We start from the raw sequence: 21,939 nt of genomic DNA, 5'->3' as shown, positions 1-21,939 counted from the left end.
GTGAGCTGAGTTTTTGGTGAACCTTTAGAGGGTGAAGGAGTTTTCCCCTGGCTCCTACAACTATTGAAAGTATAGGATAATGAGAAGTCTGAAGTTCTAAAAGAGGGTTATAAATGCTTTAAAACACACACACACACACACACACACAACATAAAAGGAACATTTTCTGGAGAAAAGGCGTAGATATGGTAGTATGTGCTACAATGACTCTAGATTAAATAACATCTCAAGTGGCCCTGCAACTACTCCCCACCAGTTCATGCTAAAAATTCACATTCTTTTGCAACCAAAATGCCAGAGAAAAAACATGTTGAAACAATCAAATGGCTGGTACTCTTTGCTGACATGAAAACGCAAAAAGAAAAAATCCCACTCGTTTTGGCAATTTTAAATGCTAATTTTTATTTACTGCTAACTGTGCAAGACACCAATCAATACAGTGCAGTAAAACACTTACATACATCCAGTATTAAACAATAGCGTATGGGATAAATCTAAAGCAGAGAACCACGTGCCTTCAAAACTGATATCACAGAATGCAACTGGCTTCAGACAATTCTCAAGAAACCTGAAGAGCTCTTTAATTTAATATTAAGTGAGTTACCCAGAAGCAAAGACTCTTGGTTTTACTTTCTAGAAAAAAGTGGAAGTTATTCCAATTCTGCATGGTTTAATATGATGTGTGATTTCTGAACCAATGAAATACTTTATATTCATTTTATCAATTGTTACCATCAGCTAATACAAAGCTGACAAATGGCTGATAGGAAAACAGCTGAATACAATGAAGTATGCTCAATATGGGGCTAGTTGTACATCCATCTCAATTTCCTTAGTCACAGCCCAAAATAATACCCCTTAATTTTAAAGTACTATTTTAAATCAAAAGATAAAATAATTTTAAAGACAAATACAATAGTAAACACTAATCACCTAAATCATTTAACCACTAACATAAAATACTTTTTAAAAACAAAAACAGCAAGAAAATGGCAGTGCAAGAATACTTCATACTGCTGGATCTCACATACCCTGAGGTACATAATGAGAAGCTGGGGGAGATGGAGCAATATAGCCAATTGGCCCAGGATTTATAGCACCATGAATTTGAGAACCACCACCATATGCTGTACCAACTGGATGCCAGGGGGGAACACAGGAATAATCTGGCACAACCGGAAGGCAGGAGTCAAAACCTGGCAAAGGTGGCTGCCCATAGGGATCTGACATTACTGGATAATAGACTGCTCCATGAGGGACAGATGAAGAATCAGCATTCGGAAAAGTATCTGAAAGAAGGAATGTACACAGTCTACTTTATATACAAAAATTCACCAAAACAGAACCCCATGCAACAAAAGTGGATGTTCTTATGTGTGAAAATAAAATTTATTAACTATAAGAAAGATCACAGCAATTGCAGCAGGAGCACTTTAAATACAAATAATGACTAAAGATAATATGAAAATTTCCAAATTAAAAAACTGTGAAATATATGTGTCAAATCTGTTCAATGTACAGACAGCTATCTTTCTGGGATGATTTAGGTATCAACAAGCTAAATACATAAATATTCTCCAAAGTCCTTCTAGTTAATTAAATTATTGTAAGAGGTGGTCACAATCGAGTTATCCAATAGTTTTACAGTATACATCATCAGAATAACCATTTAGCAATGAAAAACTCAGGTGTCCAGACATTCTGGTCTATACCCAAAAGTATAGTTCTGAAGAACACCCTAAAAGTGTCATCTCCTGAATGTCATTAAGATCAAATTTGAATTTCATAGCATTTTTGCCATGAGTCAGTTCCACTAGAAATAAATGCTGTTTTAATCTTGCTATAATAAGTGTACACATTAGACCAAAAAAAAATTCATTACTTGGGCTTAGATTAACTCTGTGAAATTAAGACTGCCACTGCCTCATAGTTAACTACAATTAAAAATAGCTCTATAAAAGGTATATTGCACAAAATTAAAAAAAAAGATTGACACTGTAATATGCTTTAAAAATGGAAAGGAAGAGAGAAATTAGTATTCCTAATATGCACCAGGTAATAGTATACTTATACATAAGGTCCCAATTAGTTCTTGTTACAACGCCGGCAAGTCAGGTATGAACTCCTGACCTCAGGTGATCCACCTGCCGCAGCCTCCCAAAGTGCTGGGATTATAGGCGTGAACCACTGCACCCGGCTCAGTGAAGTATTTTAATACCTAGCCTTTCAGATAATTGTAGATATTCTTTGATGCTACACCCAAACTACGTAAGTGGTAGTTCCTCAAAGGTCACTAGCAATGTGGATTTTTCATGCTCTGTTACATTAAAATCCACTGTTTTATCTTGCACTTGGAAAGATCTGTTACAAAATCACACCTTGGTCATATCATGCGTTGGTAATTGGGAAACTCTTCCTTCACTGAGTTATGCAGATCTTCCAAATGTTGACACATTTCCTCATACAATTTAAGAAACTACATTCAGCTCTACTTATCTTATTATAGGAGTTTTAATTGGTGGGAAGGTGTCAAGCTCATGGTGGAAGACATATGTTTTCCAAAATTCTAATTTTTATTTGAAAGCTAAAATTGTATCTTTGACAACAAATATTACTAGTTATTTATCCTAAAGTGACAGGCTCACTTTGTTCATTTAAGAAAATGCCGGCCAGATCAACTAAGTGTGAATAATGATAGTTTATCCCTCTTTCAAGTCAGCAAGTACAACTCATAACAGCACAAGTCTTTTTCCTTAAGTTAATCATTATACTTCATTTAGTATGCAGAAGTGTTTTATAAGTAGTTCCATTTTTGTCACAAAGAAAAATACAACTATTCAAGGATAAAAATTTAGTAAAAATGTCTTTGATTAAACAAAAAAAATAAGATTGGCCATTTTTGTACCATGGGTGTGTGGCAGTGAGAAAAACACTGATTACTAGCAGAGTCTGGGGTCAGTACCAACTTGTGCTTAGGTGCCAGCAGTTTTACCCACCACTGGTTTCTAAGCCCTCAATGAAAATGCAAGCCAGTGAAAGGGGCAAATAAAATCTTAGTATTATCGTGAACACTTCTGACCTCATGAATCCCTTGAAAGAGTCTTAGGGACCACAAGAGGTCCACATATCATGCTTTGAGAATCACTGGTGTAGTATATGGACCTGATGAAATATATGAAAGCTATTTTTTTTTTTTTTTTGAGACGGAGTCTCGCTCTGTCGCCCAGGCTAGAGTGCAGTGGCGCAATCTCGGCTCACTGCAAGCTCCGCCTCCCAGGTTCACGCCATTCTCCTGCCTCAGCCTCTCCGAGTAGCTGGGACTACAGGCGCCCGCCACCACGCCCAGCTAATTTTTTGTATTTTTAGTAGAGACGGGGTTTCACCGTGGTCTCGATCTCCTGACCTTGTGATCCGCCCGCCTCGGCCTCCCAAAGTGCTGGGATTACAAGTGTGAGCCACCGCACCCGGCCTGAAAGCTATTATTGAATTACACACAATAAAATCCAACTGTGTTTCTTGCTGGCAATCTCATTACATACTCACCATTTGCTGATGCTTCCGCCTGTATGCCATCTTCTCTCCTCACCTCACTGTAGAATTGAGGAACGGTTTGATCTACCAGAGGTGGCTCAGTATAGACTGGATAATTCTCTACATGAAGCTGCTGCTGCATCTGTGGCACATAGACCATGGAGTGCCAGTAGCTGTGGTAATAGCACTTGAGCAAGAAAGGGCAACAAAAAAACCAGAAACTTTACTTTTCTCTATTCTTAATGTAATACAGTTCCCCACAGACAAAAAAAAAAAAAAAAAAAAAAAAAAAAAAAAAAAGTAAGAATTGGGCTATGATTTTCAGGTGAGGTGAGGTAGCAATGACTTTTTTGACCTAAAAACTTGACAGTCTGTTCTCTATTAGAACTTTAGGATCTTTTGCAGCATTTGTATCTCATATTTAAACCTAAGAATTCTTTTAGGAAATCATCTAAAAGACCTGTATACAAAGGTGTCTTTTATAGTATTTTTAAAAGCAAAAAACATTGCACATAGTATTTAACAACAGGGAACTGGATAAATTATATACCCGTAATGAAATATTATACAGGCAACGAAAATCATGCTGTCAAATATTTAAAGAAAAAATGCTTGTATTGTTAAAAGATTAAAAAATTATACAGCATAATCTGTAGTTTGTAAAATACAAAATTGTAAGAAAATATATAAAAGTATACAGTGATCATAGAGGTGATTTTAGTTTTCTTTATACCATAGTATTTTCAAAATGTACTACAATGGATACTATGATTTCTAATAAGAAAAATATTGAAATATCTATTCAGCATCTCCTGGTATTCCATGATGTAAAAGGCAGGAGAATATTTTTAAATGCTTAAGTGAAATAGATTACAAAGTTTCCACATGTGACTATAATAAACTAACATAACAGAAGGGGCAAGTGGTTTATCAATTCTTGAAACTAAACTTAGGAAAAATAGTCTCAAAGAACAAAAACCCACCCCATTACTCTCAATTTATAGATGTGTACTATTTGGGAAGACAGTTTTCTTGGCACTGACATGTCTAAAGCTTCAGGGAAATCAGTGTCACGGAATATGAACTAATCTGAGCATTATCCAGGAGAGCATAGAGTTTATCATCATCTGACAGATCTTAAGATGCATTATTCCTTTCAGTAAATATGCCATCTTGTTACATTTTAAGTCAAGTGTATTTCAGAGGGAAAGTGATCCCTGAAAGACTAAAATAAAAGAGCTCTCACCTCAACTCAGAGACATCTTTCACTGATAAAGACATTTGTCAGTACCCACCTGCCTCTACAACTCAGGGGAGTGGTGAAAAAAGTGTTGAGCAAGCATCTATGAACACAAGTGCTTTAAAAATACAGCTATTTTTATTTTCATATTTATTATACAAGTTTTGGGATACACATGCAGAACATGCAGGTTTGTTACACGGGTACACATGTGCCATGGTGGTTTGCTACACCCATCAATCCGTCACCTACATTAGGTATTTGTCCTAATGCTCTCCCTCCCCTTGCCCCCAACCCCCCGACAGGCCCCAGTGTGTGATGTTCACCTCCCTGTGCCCGTATGTTCTCACTGTTCTCAACTCCCACTTAAGAGAACATGCGGTGTTTGGTTTTCTGTCCTTGTGACAGTTTGCTGAGAATGGTTGACAGCTTCATCCATGTCCCTACAAAGGACATGAACTCATTCTTTTTTATGGCTGCATAGTATTCCATGGTGTATATGTGCCACATTTTCTTTATGCAGTCTATCATTGATGGGCATGTGAGTTGGTTCCAAGTCTTTGGCATTGTGAATAGTGCTGCAGTAAACAAACATGTGCATGTGTCTTTATAAAATGATTTATAATCCTTTGGGTATATACCCAGTAATGGGATTGCTGAATCAAATTGTATTCCTCATTTTAGATCCTTGAGGAATTGCCACACTGTCTTCCACAATGGTTGAACTAATTTACACTCCAACCAGCAGTGTAAAAGTGTTCCTATTTTTCCACATGCTCTCCAGCATCTGTTGTTTCCTGACTTTTCAATGACTGCCATTCTAACTGGCATGAGATGGTATCTCACTGTGGTTTTGATTTGCATTTCTCTAATGACCAGTGATGAGTTCTTCATGTTTATTGGCCACATAAATGTCTTCTTTTGAAAAGTGTCTGTTCATATTCTTCGCCCACTTTTTGATGGGGTTATTTCTTGTAAATTTGTTTAAGTTCCTTGTAGATTCTGGATATTAGCCCTTTGTCAGATGGATAGATTGCAAAAATTTTCACCCATTCTGTAGGTTGCCTGTTCACACTGATAGTTTCTTTCGCTGTGCAGAAGCTCTTTAGTTAAATTAGATCCCACTTGTCAATTTTAGTTTTGCTTTTGTTGCCATTGCTTTTGGTGTTTTAGTCATGAAGTTTTTGCCCATGCCTATGTCCTGAACGGTATTGCCTAGGTTTTCTTCTAGGATTTTTATGGTTTTAGGTCTTACATTTAAGTCTTTAATCCATCTTGAGTTAATTTTCGTATAAGGTGTAAGGAATGGGTCCAGTTTCAGTTTTCTGCATATGGTTAGCCAGTTTTCCCAGCACCACTTATTAAATAGGGAATCCTTTCCCCATTGCTTGTTTTTGTCAGGTTTGCCAAAGATCAGATGGTTGTAGATGTGTGGTGTTATTTCTGAGTCCTCTGTTCTGTTCTATTGGTCTATATACCTGTTTTGGTACCAGTACCATGCTGTTTTGGTTACTGTGGCCTTGTAAAATAGTTTGAAGTCAGACAGCATGATGCCTCCAGCTTTATTCTTTTTGCTTGGGATTGTCTTGGCTGTATGGACTCTTTTTGGTTCCGTATGAAATTAAAAGTAGTTTTTTCTAATTCTGTGAAGGAAGTCATTGGTAGCTTGCTGGGAATAGCATTGAATCTATAAATTACTTTGGGCAGTATGGCCATTTTCATGATACTGATTTTTCCTATCCATAATCATGAAATGTTTTTCCCTTTGTTTGTGTCCTCTCTTATATCGTTGAGCAGTGATTTGTAGTTCTCCTTGAAGAGGTCCTTCACATCCCTTGTAAGTTGGATTCCTAGGTATTTTATTCTCTTTGTAGCAATTTTGAATGGGAATTCACTCATGATTTGGCTATTACTGGTGTATAGAAATGCTTGTGATTTTTGCACACAGATTTTGTGTTGTACACAACTTCAGACTTTGCTGAAGTTGCTTATCAGCTTAAGGAGTTTTTAGGCTGAGACAATGGGGTTTTTAAAATATACAATTATGTCATCTGCAAACAAAGACAATGTGACTTCCTGTCTTTCTATTCGTATACCCTTTCTTTCTCTTGCCTGACTGCCCTGGCCAGAACTTCCTATACTGTGCTGAATAGGAGTGGTGAGAGAGGACATCCTTGTCTTGTACCGGTTTTCAAAGGGAATGCTTCCAGCTTTTGCCCATTCAGTATGATATTGGCTGTGGGTTTGTCATAAATAGCTCTTATTAATTTGAGATACATTCCATCAATACCTAGTTTATAGAGTTTTTAGCATGAAGGGGTGTTGAATTTTATAGAAGGCCTTTTCTGCATCTATTGAGATAATCATGTGGTTTTTGTCATTGGTTCTGTTTATGTGATGGATTACATTTATTGATTTGCATATGTTGAACCACCCTTGCATCCCAGGGATGAAGCCAACTTGATTGTGGTGGATAAGCTTTTCAATGTGCTGCTGGATTTGGTTTGCCAGTATTTTATTGAGGATTTTCACATCGATGTTCATCAGGGATATTGACCTGAAATTTTCTTCTTTTGTTGTGTCTCTGCCAGGTTTTGGTATCAGGATGATGTTGGCTTCATAAAATGAGTTAGAAAGGAGTCCCTCTCTTTCTATTGATTGGAATCGGTCAGAAGGAATGGTACTAGGTCCTCTTTGTACTTCTGGTAGAATTGGGCTGTGAATCCATCTGGTCCTGGACTTTTTTTGGTTGGTAGGCTATTAATTACTGCCTCAATTTCAGAACTTGTTATTGGTCTACTCAGGGATTTGACTTCTTCCTGGTTTAGTCTTGGGAGGGTGTGTGTGTCCAGGAATTTATCCGTTTCTTCTAGATTTTCTAGTTTATTTGCATAGAGGTGTTTATAGTATTCTCTGATGGCAGTTTGTATTTCTGTGGTATCATTTTTCATTGTGTCTATTTGATTCTTCTCTCTTTTCTTCTTTATTCACCTGGCTAATGGTCTATCTATTTTGTTAATCTTTTCAAAACAAACCAGCTCCTGGATTCAGATTTTTTGAAGGGTTTTTTGTGTCTCTATCAGCTCTGCTCTGATCTTAGTTATTTCTTGTCTTTTGCTAGCTTTTGAATTTGTTTGCTTTTGCTTCTCTAGTTCTTTTAATTGTGATGTTAGGGTGTTGATTTTAGATATTTCCCGGTTTCTCATGTGGGTATTTAGTGCTATAAATTTCCCTCTAAACACGGCTTTAGCTGTGTCTCGAAGATTCTGGTACGTTGTGTCTTTGTTCTCATTGGTTTCAAAGAACAAAATACAGTGCCTTAAATTTCTTCGAATTTGTCTAATTTTCACATAAAATGGAAAGATAGTCATAAAAGTATTTTAGGATAATTCATTTATTTTGAGACAGAACACCACAGTGAAAGTTAGCATGTAATGTTAAATATGATGGCTCATCTAATATATGCTGATTATGCTGCTTACAGCCCAGTACCCCTCTCTTCAGTTTAACAACTATTTTATAAGAGAAACTAAAGCACTGGAGGCTAAAGCATACAACTGAACTATATCATCTTCAGAGATCTCTTAGACAGAAATAAAATTTTTAGTCCCCTTAGTGCTTTTGGCTTTTGAGGTGATTATCAAAACGGTCTATACTTTGAAAATAGGGCTCATCAAAGAAATTTTAACATGGCACTTACCTGCAATCCTAGATTGAAATAGTACTGCAAAACTTTTGTATCTAAAATTAAAAATAAAAAAAAAAATTAGTGACTTGACTGACATAAGCAATTAGAATTATCTTTAAAAGCTTTTCTGGCTGGGCAGGGTGGCTCATGCCTGTAATCCCAGCACTTTGGGAGGCCTAGGTGGGCAGATAACTTGAGGTCAGGAGTTCAAGAGCATCCTGGCCAACATGGTGAAACCCTGTCTCTACTAAAACTACAAAAATTAGCCAGACGTGGTGGCAGGTGCCTGTAATCTCAGCTACTAAGGAGGCTGAGGCAGGAGAATCACTTGAATCTGGGAGGTGGAGGTTGCACTAAGCCAAGATCATGTCACTGCACTCCAGCCTGGGTGACAGAGTGAGACTCCATCTCAAAAAAGAAAAAAAAAAAAAGCTTTTCTGTTTGAGCATTATTAAGATATCAATGTAATCTTGCCACATTAATACCACTCTCAATTTTACCTTATAGTAAATGACTACTTACCTACCAATATAGGTAAAATTATTTTCTCATCTAAGGTTTAGTTACCAAATAAAATTTTTATTTCTAATCTTAATTTTAGGCAGATGTTACAGGAATGTCACTTCAGTAATATTTAGGAAGAATCCAATAAAGGCATTTTCTTGTTTGTTTCAAGATGGAATTTTTACTTTAATACACTTCTAGAACATAAACAATCATTTTGGTCCTCAGTTACTAGCACTTATATACAGTACAGACTAATACTCTACTGACAGAGATTAGTGATGCCTGCTGAGACAATTAGAACAATATGAAACAATTCATCCTGTTTTTATTTACCATGACTGACATACCACCACCAGAACTCCAAAGAGAAGGGCAATGAGCCAGGTAATTTCTCTTGACATGAAACTAAACTATTTCATAAATGAATAAAAACTGTTCTTAGCATTCCAATTGTACCTAAATGTATTTTTATTGTTTGACCTGAGATCCACACCTATTTTTATTTATAAAGTAATATAACCTGAGTTCCACTAACAGATGAACTTTTAGAAAACCCCTCTTTAAGTTGGAGACTCCCTACACAAATACATTTATTGCCATTTTTTAAAAAATCAGCTTGTATTTTGACTATTATATAGGAGCACAGCATAAAGCCTAATGCTCAAGCTACAGAATATTTTTAAAAAATAGCAGGAAATAAATTCATGAGTGGCATAGGATTCTACTCGATTCATATATGTATCAAATAACTTGTATACACAAACGCACATAGCAGTATTAATAGACAGAAAGTGAAAGCAACCCAAATGTTCTTCAACTAATAGATAAAATATGATACAGACATACTTTGGAGATATCATGGCTTTGTTTCCAGAAAAAAATAAAGCCAATATTGCAAAGAAGTGAGTCACACCAATTTTTCGGTTTCCCAGTAAATATGCTTATGTACTGGGCATTATGCTTATGGCCGGGCGTGGTGGCCCAGGCCTGTAATGTGAGCACTTTGGGAGGCCAAGATGGGTGGATCATGAGGTCAGGAGATCGAGACCATTCTGGCCAGCATGGTGAAACCCCGTCTCTACTAAAAATACAAAAATTAGCCAGGTGTGGTGGCACGTGCCTATAATCCCAGCTACTCGGGAGGCTGAGGCAGGAGAATCGCTTGGACCTGGGAGGTAGAGGTTTCTGTGAGCTGAGATCGCACCACTGCACTTCAGCCTGGCAACAGAGCAAGAATCCGTTGCAAAAAAAAAAAAAAAGTTATGCTTATATACTATACTGTAGTCTTTTAAGAGTATAATAGTGTTAGGTCTAAGAAAACAACGTACATACCTTAATTTTAAAATATGTTATTGCTGGCCGGGCACAGTGGCTCATGCCTGTAATCCCAGCACTCTGGGAGGCCAAGGCAGGCGAACCACTTGAGGTCAGGAGTTCGAGACTAGCCTGGCCAACATGGAGAAACTCCATCTCTACTAAAAATACAAAAAATTAGCCGGGCATGGTGGCAGGTGCCTGTAATGCCAGTTACTCGGGAGGCTGAGGCAGGAGAATTGCTTGAGCTCGGGAGGCAGAGGTTGTAGTGACCCAAGATTGCACCACTGCACTCCAGCCTGGGCGACAGAGACTCTCCATCTCAAAATAAATAAATAAATAAACAAATTACAATACAATACTGCTAAAAAAAAATGCTGACAGAAATGAAGGGAGAAAAGGGAGAACATACTGTTGGAAAAATGGTGCCAATAGATTTGCTTGACACAGTGTTCTCACAAATCTTCAATTTGTAAAAAAAAAATAAAAATCACAATATCTGTAAAACACCATAAAACAAAGTGCAACAAAATGGAGTATGCCAATATATACATACAATGCAATTTTTTTGACCATAAAAAAGAATAAAGTACTGATACACGCAACAACATGAACCTTGAAAATAGTATGCTTAGAGAAAAAAGTTAGTTGCAAAAGCCCACATATTATATTATTCTATTTACATGAAATGTCCAGAATAGGCAAATCCATGGCCAAACTAGAGGAGCGATTGCTAAGGCCAGGGAGAATGGGGAGCACCTACTAATGAATACATGATATATTCTCGGGGTTAGTAGAACTTAGATGGGCAAGTGAATGGGGAAAGAATTTGAGTTGAAGCACCACGCCAGCAAAGGCTTAGGAGAAGAAAACCTGCTACATAGAGTTCACACAGGAGTAGAAAGAGATAAGGTTGGAATAGAGACTAGATTGTGGAAAGTCATAAATGCCATACTTAGTCTGTTGAACTTTATCTACAGAAACCAAAGAATCACTGAAGAGTTCTGAGCTAGGAACAGACACAAAGTGGAATAGTACCAGAGCAGTGAGACCAATGGAGAAGCTATTCTAACTGTTCAGGGACAAGGTGATAAAGGCATGACCTAGGAAAGAGGCAGTGGATATTTTTTAAAAACACTCTGTGAAACACAGATTTTTAATAAATCAGCCAAGGGTAACATGCAAAAATCAATTTTATTTTTATGTACAGGACAAAATTGGAAAATAAAAGTTTTAAAATTCTGTTTACTACAGCTCCAAAAACCCAAATACATAGGAACACATTTAACAGAAGATTTGGAAGACTGCTACACCAAAAAAAAAAAAAAAAAGTTGAGAAACCAAACGCAACCTAAATAAATTGACGGGTATACTATGATACCATGTTTATGAATTCAAAGAGACCACACTGTTCAGAATTGGCATTCTCCCCAAATTGAGCTATAGATGATAAACACAATCCCTAATTTCCAGAGGGTTTTTTTGTTTTGCTTTGTTTTGTAAAATTTGATAGTGTAAGAGACATGCAAATGACCCTACCTTACTTCAAACTTTACTAAAAAGACAGTATAGTACTGATGTAAGGATTAAAAAATTGATCAGTGCAACAAAAGAGGGCACAGAAATAGACCTGCACTTAAAACAGTCATTTGATTTTTGACTAAAACACCAAAGTGATCCAACGAGGAAAGGAAAATCTTTTTCACAAATGGTACTGCTGGAATACTGGAGATCCATAAAGAAAAAAAAAATCACCTCCGCCATCCACAAAAATGAATTTGAGATGGATAGTGGACTTAAACATAAAACTAAATGAATTAAGCTTTTAAAGGAAAACATAGGAAACAATCATAATGACTTTAGAATAAGACAAATAAGGCAAAGGTTTTTTGTTATTTTTTTGTTTTTTTAAATTAAGTCAGAGTTTCGCTCTGTCACCCAGGCTGGAGTGCAGCGGCATGATCTCCGCTCAGTACAACCTCCACCTCCTGGGTTCAAGTGATTCTCCGGCCTCAGCCTCCCGAGTAACTAGCATTACAGGCGCGCACCACCTCTCCTGGCTAATTTTTGTATTTTTAATAGAGACATTGTTTCTCCATGTTGGCCAGGCTGGACTCGAACTCCTGACCTCAACTGATCTGCCTGCCTTGGCCTCTGAAAGTGTTAGGATTACAGGTGCCAGCCACCATGCCCGGCCAGTTTCTTAGATTACAGAAAGCAATACACACCAAAAAATGATCAATTATATTTCATCAGAATTAAAATCCTCTACCCATCAAAAGGCACCATGAAGAAAACAGATAAGCCACAGAATAGGAGCAGATATTCACAAAACATACCTGACAAAAGACTAGCATAGAGAATATGTAGAGAACGTCCGCAACTCAGTAACAAGCACCCAATAAAAAAGAAAGTAGTCAAAATATGTGAACACTTTACAAAAAATATGCAAATGGCCAATAAGCACATGAAAAAAGTACTCAAACAACTGGACATCCACATGTAAAAAATATGAATCTATACACACTTTACATACTTCACAAAAAAGTCACTCAAAATGGATCACAGACCTAAAAGTAAAATGCGAAACATAAAACTCCTAGACGATAACATAGGAGAAAATCTAGATGACCCCGAGTCTGGCAATTACTTTTTAGATAAAATACCATAGGCATGATCCATAAAAGAAATAATTTATATGTTAGAGTTCTTTAAAATTAAAAACATCTGCTCTGCGAAAGACACTTAAGAGAATGAAAAGACAAGCCACAGACTTGGAAAAAATATTTGCAAAAGACATACCTGATATAATGGACTGTTACCCAAAATATACAAAGAACTCTTAGAACTCAATAAGTAAACAACTTGAATTAAAAACGGGCCAAACACCTTAACAGATGTTTCACCAAAGACATATAGATGGCAAATAAGCACATGAAAAGATGCTCCACGTCAGATTTCATAAGGGAAATGCAAATTAAAACAATGAGATATCATTACACACCTATTAGAATGGCCAAAATCCAGAACACTGACAATACCAAATACTGGCATGAATGTGGAACTACAGGAACACTCATTCATTGCTGGTGGGAATGCAAAATGGTATAGCCACTCTGGAAGACAGTTTGACAGTTTCTCACAAAATAAAACACATTCTTATTCAACAGAGCAATTGTAATCCTTGGTGTTTACCCAAAGGAGTTAAAAAAAAATATTTCCACAGGGCACGGTGGCTGACGCCTGCAGTCCCAGCACTTCGGGAGGCTGAGGTGGGTGGATCACGAGGTCAGGAGTTCAAGACCAGCCTGGCCAACATGGTGAAAACCCATCTCTACTAAAAATACAAAAATTAGCCAGGTGTGGTGGTGGGTGCCTATGATCCCAGCTGCTCAGGAGGCTGAGGCAGGAGAATCGCTTGAGCCCGGGAGGCAGAGGTTGCAATGAGCTGAAATCGTACCATTGCATTCCAGCCTGGGTGACAGAGCAAGACTCCATCTCTCTATATATATTTCCACAAAAAAACCTGCACATGGATGTTTAGGGCAACTGTAACCAAAAGTGGAAGCAACCAAGATGTTATTCAGTAGGTGAATGGATCTATAAACTGTGGTAAATTCAGATAATGATTTGGTGAGGAAACTTAAATATGTATTGCTAAGAGCCACTCTGAAAAGGCTATATATTGCATGACTGCAACTATATGCCATTTTGGAAAAGTCAAAACTATGGAGACAGTAAAAAATCAGTGATTGCCAGGAGTTGGGGGCTGAATAATAATAGGCAGAGCACAGATTTCTGGGGTAGAAATGCTCCATTATCGCATCCATGTGATGCTATAATTAAGGATACATGTCGTCATTCATTTGTCCAAACTCATGAAAGTGCAAGAGCAAGAATGAACACTAATATAAACTATGGCCTCTGGATGATAATGATGTGCCAAGGTAGGTTCATCATTGTATCAAATATACCACACTCTGGTATGGTGGGGGACACTGATAATATGGGAGGCTATGGACATGTGGGGGCTGGTGGAAAATGGGAAATCCCTATGCCTTCCCCTCAATTTGGCAAGGAACAGAAAACTGCTCTATAAAACAGATTTTTTTAAAAACATGATCAGTCACCAGAATGGATAAAGTTAAAGAGAGTGGCGACAATAAATGTTGGTGGGCAAGAGAAACTACTGGAATTCTCATATGCTGCTGGTGGAAGTGCAAAATGGTACAACTTTGGAAAAATGTTTGGCAGTTACTTATAAAAGTAAACACATATCTCTCTATGACCCAGCAAATCCACTGCTGGGTACTTGCCCAAGGGAAATAAAAACATATGTTTACAAAGACTTTTACAAGAATGTTCATAGCAGCTTTTTTCATAACAGCCCCAAACTGGAACTAGTCCAGCTATCTATCACCAACAGGAGAATAGACAAACTGTGGAACAGTCATACAATGAAATGCTACTCCACAACGAAAACAAATGGACTACTGACACATACAACAACAGACAAATCCCAAAATTATGCCAAGTTTAAGAAGCTCTCCATAAAGATTACATACTTTACTATATATGATTACATTTCTATAAAATTCTAAAACAGGTAAAACTAATCTGTGGTAGAAAAAAGTTCAAACAGTGGTTGCCTCTAGGGGGAGCATGGGAAAAACTGGGAAGGAGCATGAGGGAAATTTGCGGGACAATGTTAATACTTTATACCTTGATAGGGATTTGAGTTACACAAGTGCATGCATGCATATGTTAAAACGAAACTAATGTGCATTTAAGTTTTGTACATTTCATTATATGTAAACTGTACATCAAAAGGAAAAAACTACTTAATGGTATGTATCCTGAAGTTTTTATGGGGAAGTGTACAAATGTCTACAATTTACTTAATGTATCAAAAAGAAGATGGATTAATAGAGGTGGATGGAGGGAAAGATGGATAGATATGTGATAAAGTATAAATGTTAATGATAGAATCTAAGTGATAAATATGACTTCATTTTAAAATTCAACTTGGATGAATGTCTGAATATTGTCATAGTAAAATACTGGAAAAATACAAAATCAGCATTATGTGGTGACTAAGTACATCTCGGGTACAGATAGGTAAGGGAAGGGAGAGTAGTAAAGAAATCAGGGTTTAGATATTGGGCAAATTAGGTGGAAATGATACCACTATTAACAAAACAAAAAACCAAGGAGAAAAGTCAATGTTTTGTGTGGCCTGGGGAAAAGATAAATATGAGGAATTTCATTACTGAAATGAAAACTAAAAAGCTAAGTGAAAATGTCTAGCAAGTATCTGGAGACAAGTAACTAAAACTTCTGACGCCAAGGCTAGCTAGATTTAGGAATAAACTACATAGAAGTAACAGTGAAGTTTAAAGGTAGGGAAAAAACAGATGGGAGTTAAAGAAAATCTTGGTGATTAGGGGTTGGAAAAAAGAAGCAAAAATAGAGAAGCAGCTAGAAAAACCAAGAAAATATTATAGCAAGAAAGTATAAGCTACAAACAGTTCTCAACTATAATTCTCTTGAGAAATATGCCAAACTGAGGAGTAATAAAGAACTTCCAATGAAAAACTACTCCTTAGATGTTTAAGAAAACACAGCTCAAATTCAAGGCAGATAAGACTCCTAATCCCCATTCCCCCAAATTTTTAAAATTCAGTTGAAATTCTAAATATGAAAGACTGCAATAATTCATGCACTTGTGGAAAGAATTTAAGAAATAAAGAAAAATTTGATACCAAGTCCTGTTTTGCAAGGAAAACAGTTAAGAAAAGCAAAGATATCCATTTGAGAATCTTCTTCAGGGTAGGCATGTAGCTACCAAAGAAACAAAACAAAACAGCAGCACACATAAACTCAACCATCCACTTGTTGATTATGTAGAAGATATTCTCAGTTTTCAGCTTTTAATTGCTCCTTTCCTTAGTCACTTCCAGTATTGTGTTCTCAAGTCAATTTTCATTTGGTTCCCCATTCCCCAACAGGTCAACCAGACAGATATGCTCTAACAATATTTTTTAAGTCGCAGACCCCTCGCCTAAGTCTCAAAATCTACTTACCTTGAGGCAAATCACTGCCGCTTGGATCACAGGAATAAGGTGGAGGTGGTAGTGGTGGTGGTGGTTGTAAGTTTGAAGCCTCTCCCACATCAAGAGCAGGAGGAGGAGGAGGAGGAGGAGGAGGAGGAGGAGGTGGTGGTGGTGGTGGTGGTGGTGGTGGTGGTGGTGGTGGTGGTGGTAGAGAGGCACCAGCATGAGGAATAGCAGAATGGCATGGATAGGATGGTGAGGCAATCACTAACAAAGAAACAAAACATAAAGTAGCAATACACAACTATACTATAACACCTTATGAACAGTAGGCTCATCTACTTTTCTTGTCTCGAGTATGGTCAAAGAACTCTTAATTCTTAAGGTTTGGCTTTAAAAAAAAAACTTGGAGAGTGAATTGTCTACATTCTCTTAGACATACCAATGGAGAACTAGTTCATAACAGGTCATTTTGATTTAAGAAAAATATTGGAAATTAAAAGGGAAAAAACTGGAAGAGGCAGAGCTTTGACTATCAGACTTTTGAACATTCAGCTAACAGGTACATAAATAAAACATAATTAAAGCAAAATTTTTACTTAGTTTAATACCCAATGCAAATTTAAGAATGTTTTCAGCAATCTGTCACTCTCAGTCAAATCACAAAATGCAGAAGCTAATAAGAGATGGACTAAAGTGCACAGACTACAGATTTTAGCAATCCTTGAAGGTTTCTCTGGTAGCATCTCAGGAATATAGGGAACTTTAAATCATGAACGTTCCATTTCTAAGGAGGTACAGAATCTAAAAACAGGTTAGATACAGTACCTTATCCCTTTAGCTTTCTATACCTGTTACTATAGCTTAGAAATAATCAATATTTAAAAGTTTTTGACATAAGAAATTCAGATGTAATTATATTTAAATATTAATCCTCTATGACAATAAAGGAAACAATGTGGTTACAACCTAGTAAAAACACGTACCTGCATGTATGTATGACATAACACGCAAATTTGTTAATTTTTATAAAAGATGAGTAATACAAACCTTCAAGTTTAACTGAATAATTTTAGCCAGCTTAAATCCAAGTACAAAATTTCATCATTTTGTTATCTGCATTATCATTTTAACCCTGAGAAACATAGAAAGTTTAGTCTTACCATTCCATAAATGTTTAAAGTCAGAGTTCTAGCACACTGAGTTTAGCATAGGAGCACGGGAACAATTCACACAAGCTGAATTTGTTATTCTGATATTTTAGCAAGACATAATCCACATTGTTTCCATTTAGTGACCAGTACTAACAATATACTTATCTATATCTTTTGTACATTTACAGGCTAACAGTAATAGATCTGTGTCTTCAGGTGATGTAAAACTTAATAAACAACTGTTTAGGAGTGATGCAATTATCTCTTGATTGTGGTGGTGGTTACACAACTCTATGCATTTGTCAAAGCTCACAGAACTGGTCACCAAAAAAATGAATTATACTGTATCTAAATTAAACAGTAAGTTTTTAAAGCTTGCTCAACTAGCTGTTTTGGAGTTTTGTCATATATTTCGAAATCTCTACTTTTACAGTTTTGGGAGAGGAATTTAATTTTCAGAATATCCCCAAATGTTCTAGATACAAATTTTTTTTAATAAAATGGCTCCAACAAAGCTCTGCTCTTGTTCCTTTTAAACTAGCACTGAAAACGTATCATGCCATTTTTAAAAAAAAAAAAAAGCAAATGGAAAAAGGCAATTAGCCGAAGACAGTAGAATGTGATTAGGATCACCAGGTAAAAATCAACTACTAGACATAGAAGTGGCTAAATACATTCTCACGGGCCTGAAAGAATCAAGAGTAGACACAATTTGGAGGTTACTTTGTCTGAATTCACCTTCCTTATAAATGCACAGTATTACAATAAACCCTCTAAGTAAAAGCTTTTACAATTTCAAGTTTCTATAGAGATGCATGAGCTTCTCATCCTCAGACTTAAGAAGAGCTCCACAGGCTTAACAGATACACTTCAAGGGATGGCTCAAGAATTATAGAAACGTCTTCTAAAATACTAGTAGAAATCAATGTAATGCATTCAGAATGCTGATTCCCCCCGTCCATGTAGCTGTAGTCTGCTTCAGGACACTTCAGAAGAGAACATAAATATATATAATAAGATATTGCTGCTTCTCTAGAAATCACAGAGCAGGGCCAAGGCCAAGGTGTGGTGAGATGCTCCAGTGCAAAATTTAAGGGGCTACCAAAACTAATACAAAGAAAACTATTACGAATACAACATCAAAATTTTCAATAAAGACAGGATCCAACCTTGTACTTGCATGACCCCAAGAGTATATGCCTTACTCAATGCACCTTAAACCTGACCCACAGATCCTGTCTTTATTTAAAATTGATACTTTGTTCTCAAATTTTTTATATTAATCTTTATTTTTAAAAATGATGAATTAAAGTGTCATTTATCTTGATTACTGTGTTTTTTTTTGGCATTCCATTGAATTTTGCACTCAGGGACAGTCACTGATCCCAGCCCTGGCAAAAGACTTGGGAACATTTACTGAAACCCAGAGTTTGAAGTTGACAGGATTTAATGCCTAAAAGGAGACTCATATTTGAAGGCAATCATCGTATCTTGTTACCTGGCAGATTAGCAGTCACTTAAGGATGGAAGGGGCCTGCCAGAGAGACATATGAAGAACAAAGTGGGAAAAATCAGTCGTTTCATCTATAGGATTGACAAGAATGACAAAGAGCAACTAAAAATCAGCCAGATCTAGTAAAGATCTATAGTTGAGGTTCATTAAGTGACTGAGAGAACAAAAAGTAAATAAATGAAGGCAGTATGCATTTTTAGAAAAATCTGGCATTTAAATCGTAATCTTTCAATGATTCCACATAAATAAAACATTACAATGCTTGCTTCATCTGTCACTTGAATTTAAGCTCAGACAGCTGCTAGAAGCAGACAGCAAACATTTTCCCTTACAACTAGCACAAAGTAGTAAAAGTAGTGTCTACATTAACATTTCCAGTGAAAAAATTGTATCATCATTAACATTTATTGTATGTTTTTGTTCCAGGCACTGTGCTAAGCACTCTTTTTTTTTGAGACAAAGTCTCTTGCCCAGGCTGGAGTGCAATGACGTGATCTCAGCTCAATACAACCTCTGACTCCTGAGTTCAAGTGATTCTCTTGCCTCAGCCTCCAGAGTAGCTGGGATTACAGGCATGTGCCACCATGCCCGGCTAATTTTTGTATTTTTAGTAGAGATGGGGTTTCCCCATGTTGGCCAGGCTGGTCTCGAACTCCTGACCTCAGGTGATCCACCCACCTCAGCCTCCCAGAGTGCTGGGATTACAGGCGTGAGCCACCACGCCCTGCCCACTTTATCTTTTTATAAATAAAACAGATACAGCAAACAAATCAAATATACTGCTTAATGAGTTATTTTAATGTGGATACTACCCATGTCTATAAATACTTTTCCCTCCTACCATAACCAACCGTTGTTTTGACTTTAACAGTAATCACTTCCTTGGGGTCTTTTCAGAGTTTTGTCACTTAAATGTGCATCCTTGAACAGTAGTTTTTTGTCTTGTCCATTAAAAAATTGGGTATTTCTTGAATGTCTTAATCTATTGGTCCTTCCTCCATCCATTTCCTGACAAGTTCTGCTTTAAAGAACCTGGGCCCTTTGACCTGACAAGCTTCCCATAGTCTGGATTTTGCAGATTACATACTTATGCTGCAATCCAACATGTTATTCTGTATTTCCTGTCAATAGGCAGCTAGATCCAGGAGATTGAATCAGATTCAGGACTGATTCCTTTGGGACATCTATAACATCTATAGCTAATGTTTGACTGACTTTGCAATCTTAGTAGCTACTGATGTTTAATGTCCATCCATTTAATAGGAACTGAAAAATTATTTTCACTTTTTAATTGATTAGTTAGAATACTATTACAAAAAGATACCTCCCCTCATCTATTTGGCTATTCAGTAGCATAGTTCATATAAGGAAGGCAGAATAAATGTTTGATCATTTCATGTTCCAGTTTTCAAGAAAATTAATTGATTTCCTATCATCCTCTTAAAGTAAGCAATTTTTAAAATATCACTAAGAACTTTTATATTCAACATACTTGGTATATTCCAATCTATTGCAATGATCATTGTTGAGGCTCAAATTGTTCCATCTTTGGCCAATGGGAATCTCTTCTTTGTGATGGTTTCTGAGTCCTTTTGACATAATGCCTATATTCTTTGATATGTTCCTTGCTATCTGGTATGACAAGATGTTCCAGGCTCATCTTGAACATTTCCTGCCCAGACCTGGAATCAGCCATTTCTCCACAGAGCCCAGTTTATTTTTAAAAGTAATAAATGGTATTTTAAGACCACAAACTAGGTGCTAGGGATACTTATTGTTTTCAGGCCTTTCGGTGGACAGAGTGAGGAAACATATACACATACTTAAAGATAAAATATCTCAAGTTCATACTGATACTTCTAATTCAAATTCAAGACTATAAAAGCTTTTAATTAACCTCTATAACATCTGCATTACCTTTTTTCCACACTAAGAATCCTGGTTCACAAGACACAGGGGATAAAATTAGAATATCCCAGAATTACTCATTTGCTTTAGCCCACATTACACAGTCTCGGAATAACTTTCTGAGTATCTAAATTAAAGAATCTGATATGACTGAGAGCATGAAAAAATGCTTTGCCCATATTCTCTCAATTCTATCATTTAAAAAAAATGACTACATCTACACCCTCCAAACATAAGGCTATTACATAGTATAGTCTCAACTTCTCAGCCCTCATTTGTCTTACTTCTACAGGTAACTATGTATTTAATACTTACCATCACGTCTTATGTCTCTAATGTCTCTAATTGTTCTGCCTCTAATTGTTCTGGTACACAATACCAGAACAATGTCTCTAATTGTTCTGGTAGCCTAAAACTCAAAGTTCATTCTCTAGTACACTGTTGTCCAATACAATTTTTTGTGATGATAGAAATATTCTAGATCTCTGCTGTCCAATACAGTAGCTACTAGCCACATGCGGCTTTTAGCACTTGGTATGTGGCTAATGCAACTGAGGAACTACAGATTTACTTTATTTAACTAATTAATTTAGTTTCTACACGTGGCTAGTGATTACCCTGCTTGACAGCACAGTTCTCACAGATTCATCAGGAAGTGCTCATGGGAAGAATATTCTTGGTTTCTCACATGTTGCCCTTTGTGCTTGGAAATCAGTTTGACTGGATACAAAATTGCTGGTTCACATATTCTTTCCTTGGGTATCTTAAATGTTATTCCACTGTCTTCTAGCATAAAGCAATGCTGTCAAAGTTTGATGATTATCACTGTATTTCTCTTATACGCCACAGACTCTTAGATACTCAGGACTTTTTAACTCTAGCAATTTTATTAGAATATTCTGCTGTTCATTGCTCTGGGTCAATGTTCTCAGGTATTCAGGGTGCTGTTTCAAGTATGTACTTTTAAAACTTTTAAACTTATGGTTTGACTCTGTGTCCCCACCCAAATCTCATCTTGAATTGTAAACTGA

General features: G+C 36.7%; 1 protein-coding gene across 9 annotated transcripts in view; it reads right to left on the bottom strand.

Annotated features, from left to right (window-relative positions):
• Positions 1-376: 376 nt before the first annotated feature.
• The window catches only part of ALG13 (ALG13 UDP-N-acetylglucosaminyltransferase subunit), a 79,268-nt gene continuing 57,705 nt past the window's right edge, over positions 377-21,939 (bottom strand). For 5 of the 9 annotated variants that reach the window (XM_030806839.1, XM_003262204.3, XM_030806840.1 and 2 more), the window contains 4 exons: positions 16,364-16,600; positions 8,472-8,512; positions 3,544-3,718; positions 377-1,289 (listed from right to left, as the gene is read on the bottom strand). In XM_030806839.1, coding sequence (XP_030662699.1) covers positions 1,024-1,289; positions 3,544-3,718; positions 8,472-8,512; positions 16,364-16,600 — 719 coding nt within the window. In that variant the 3' untranslated portion in view covers positions 377-1,023. The remainder of the gene's footprint in view (positions 1,290-3,543; positions 3,719-8,471; positions 8,513-16,363; positions 16,601-21,939) is intronic. The other 4 variants (XM_030806841.1, XM_003262205.3, XM_030806842.1 and 1 more) reach the window with 1 other exon arrangement.

Source organism: Nomascus leucogenys, chromosome X (assembly GCF_006542625.1).
Source record: "Nomascus leucogenys isolate Asia chromosome X, Asia_NLE_v1, whole genome shotgun sequence".
In the NCBI taxonomy this organism is placed as follows: domain Eukaryota; kingdom Metazoa; phylum Chordata; class Mammalia; order Primates; family Hylobatidae; genus Nomascus; species Nomascus leucogenys.
Note: the sequence above shows the minus strand (reverse complement) of the source record. Positions and strands in the feature narration are given on the sequence as shown.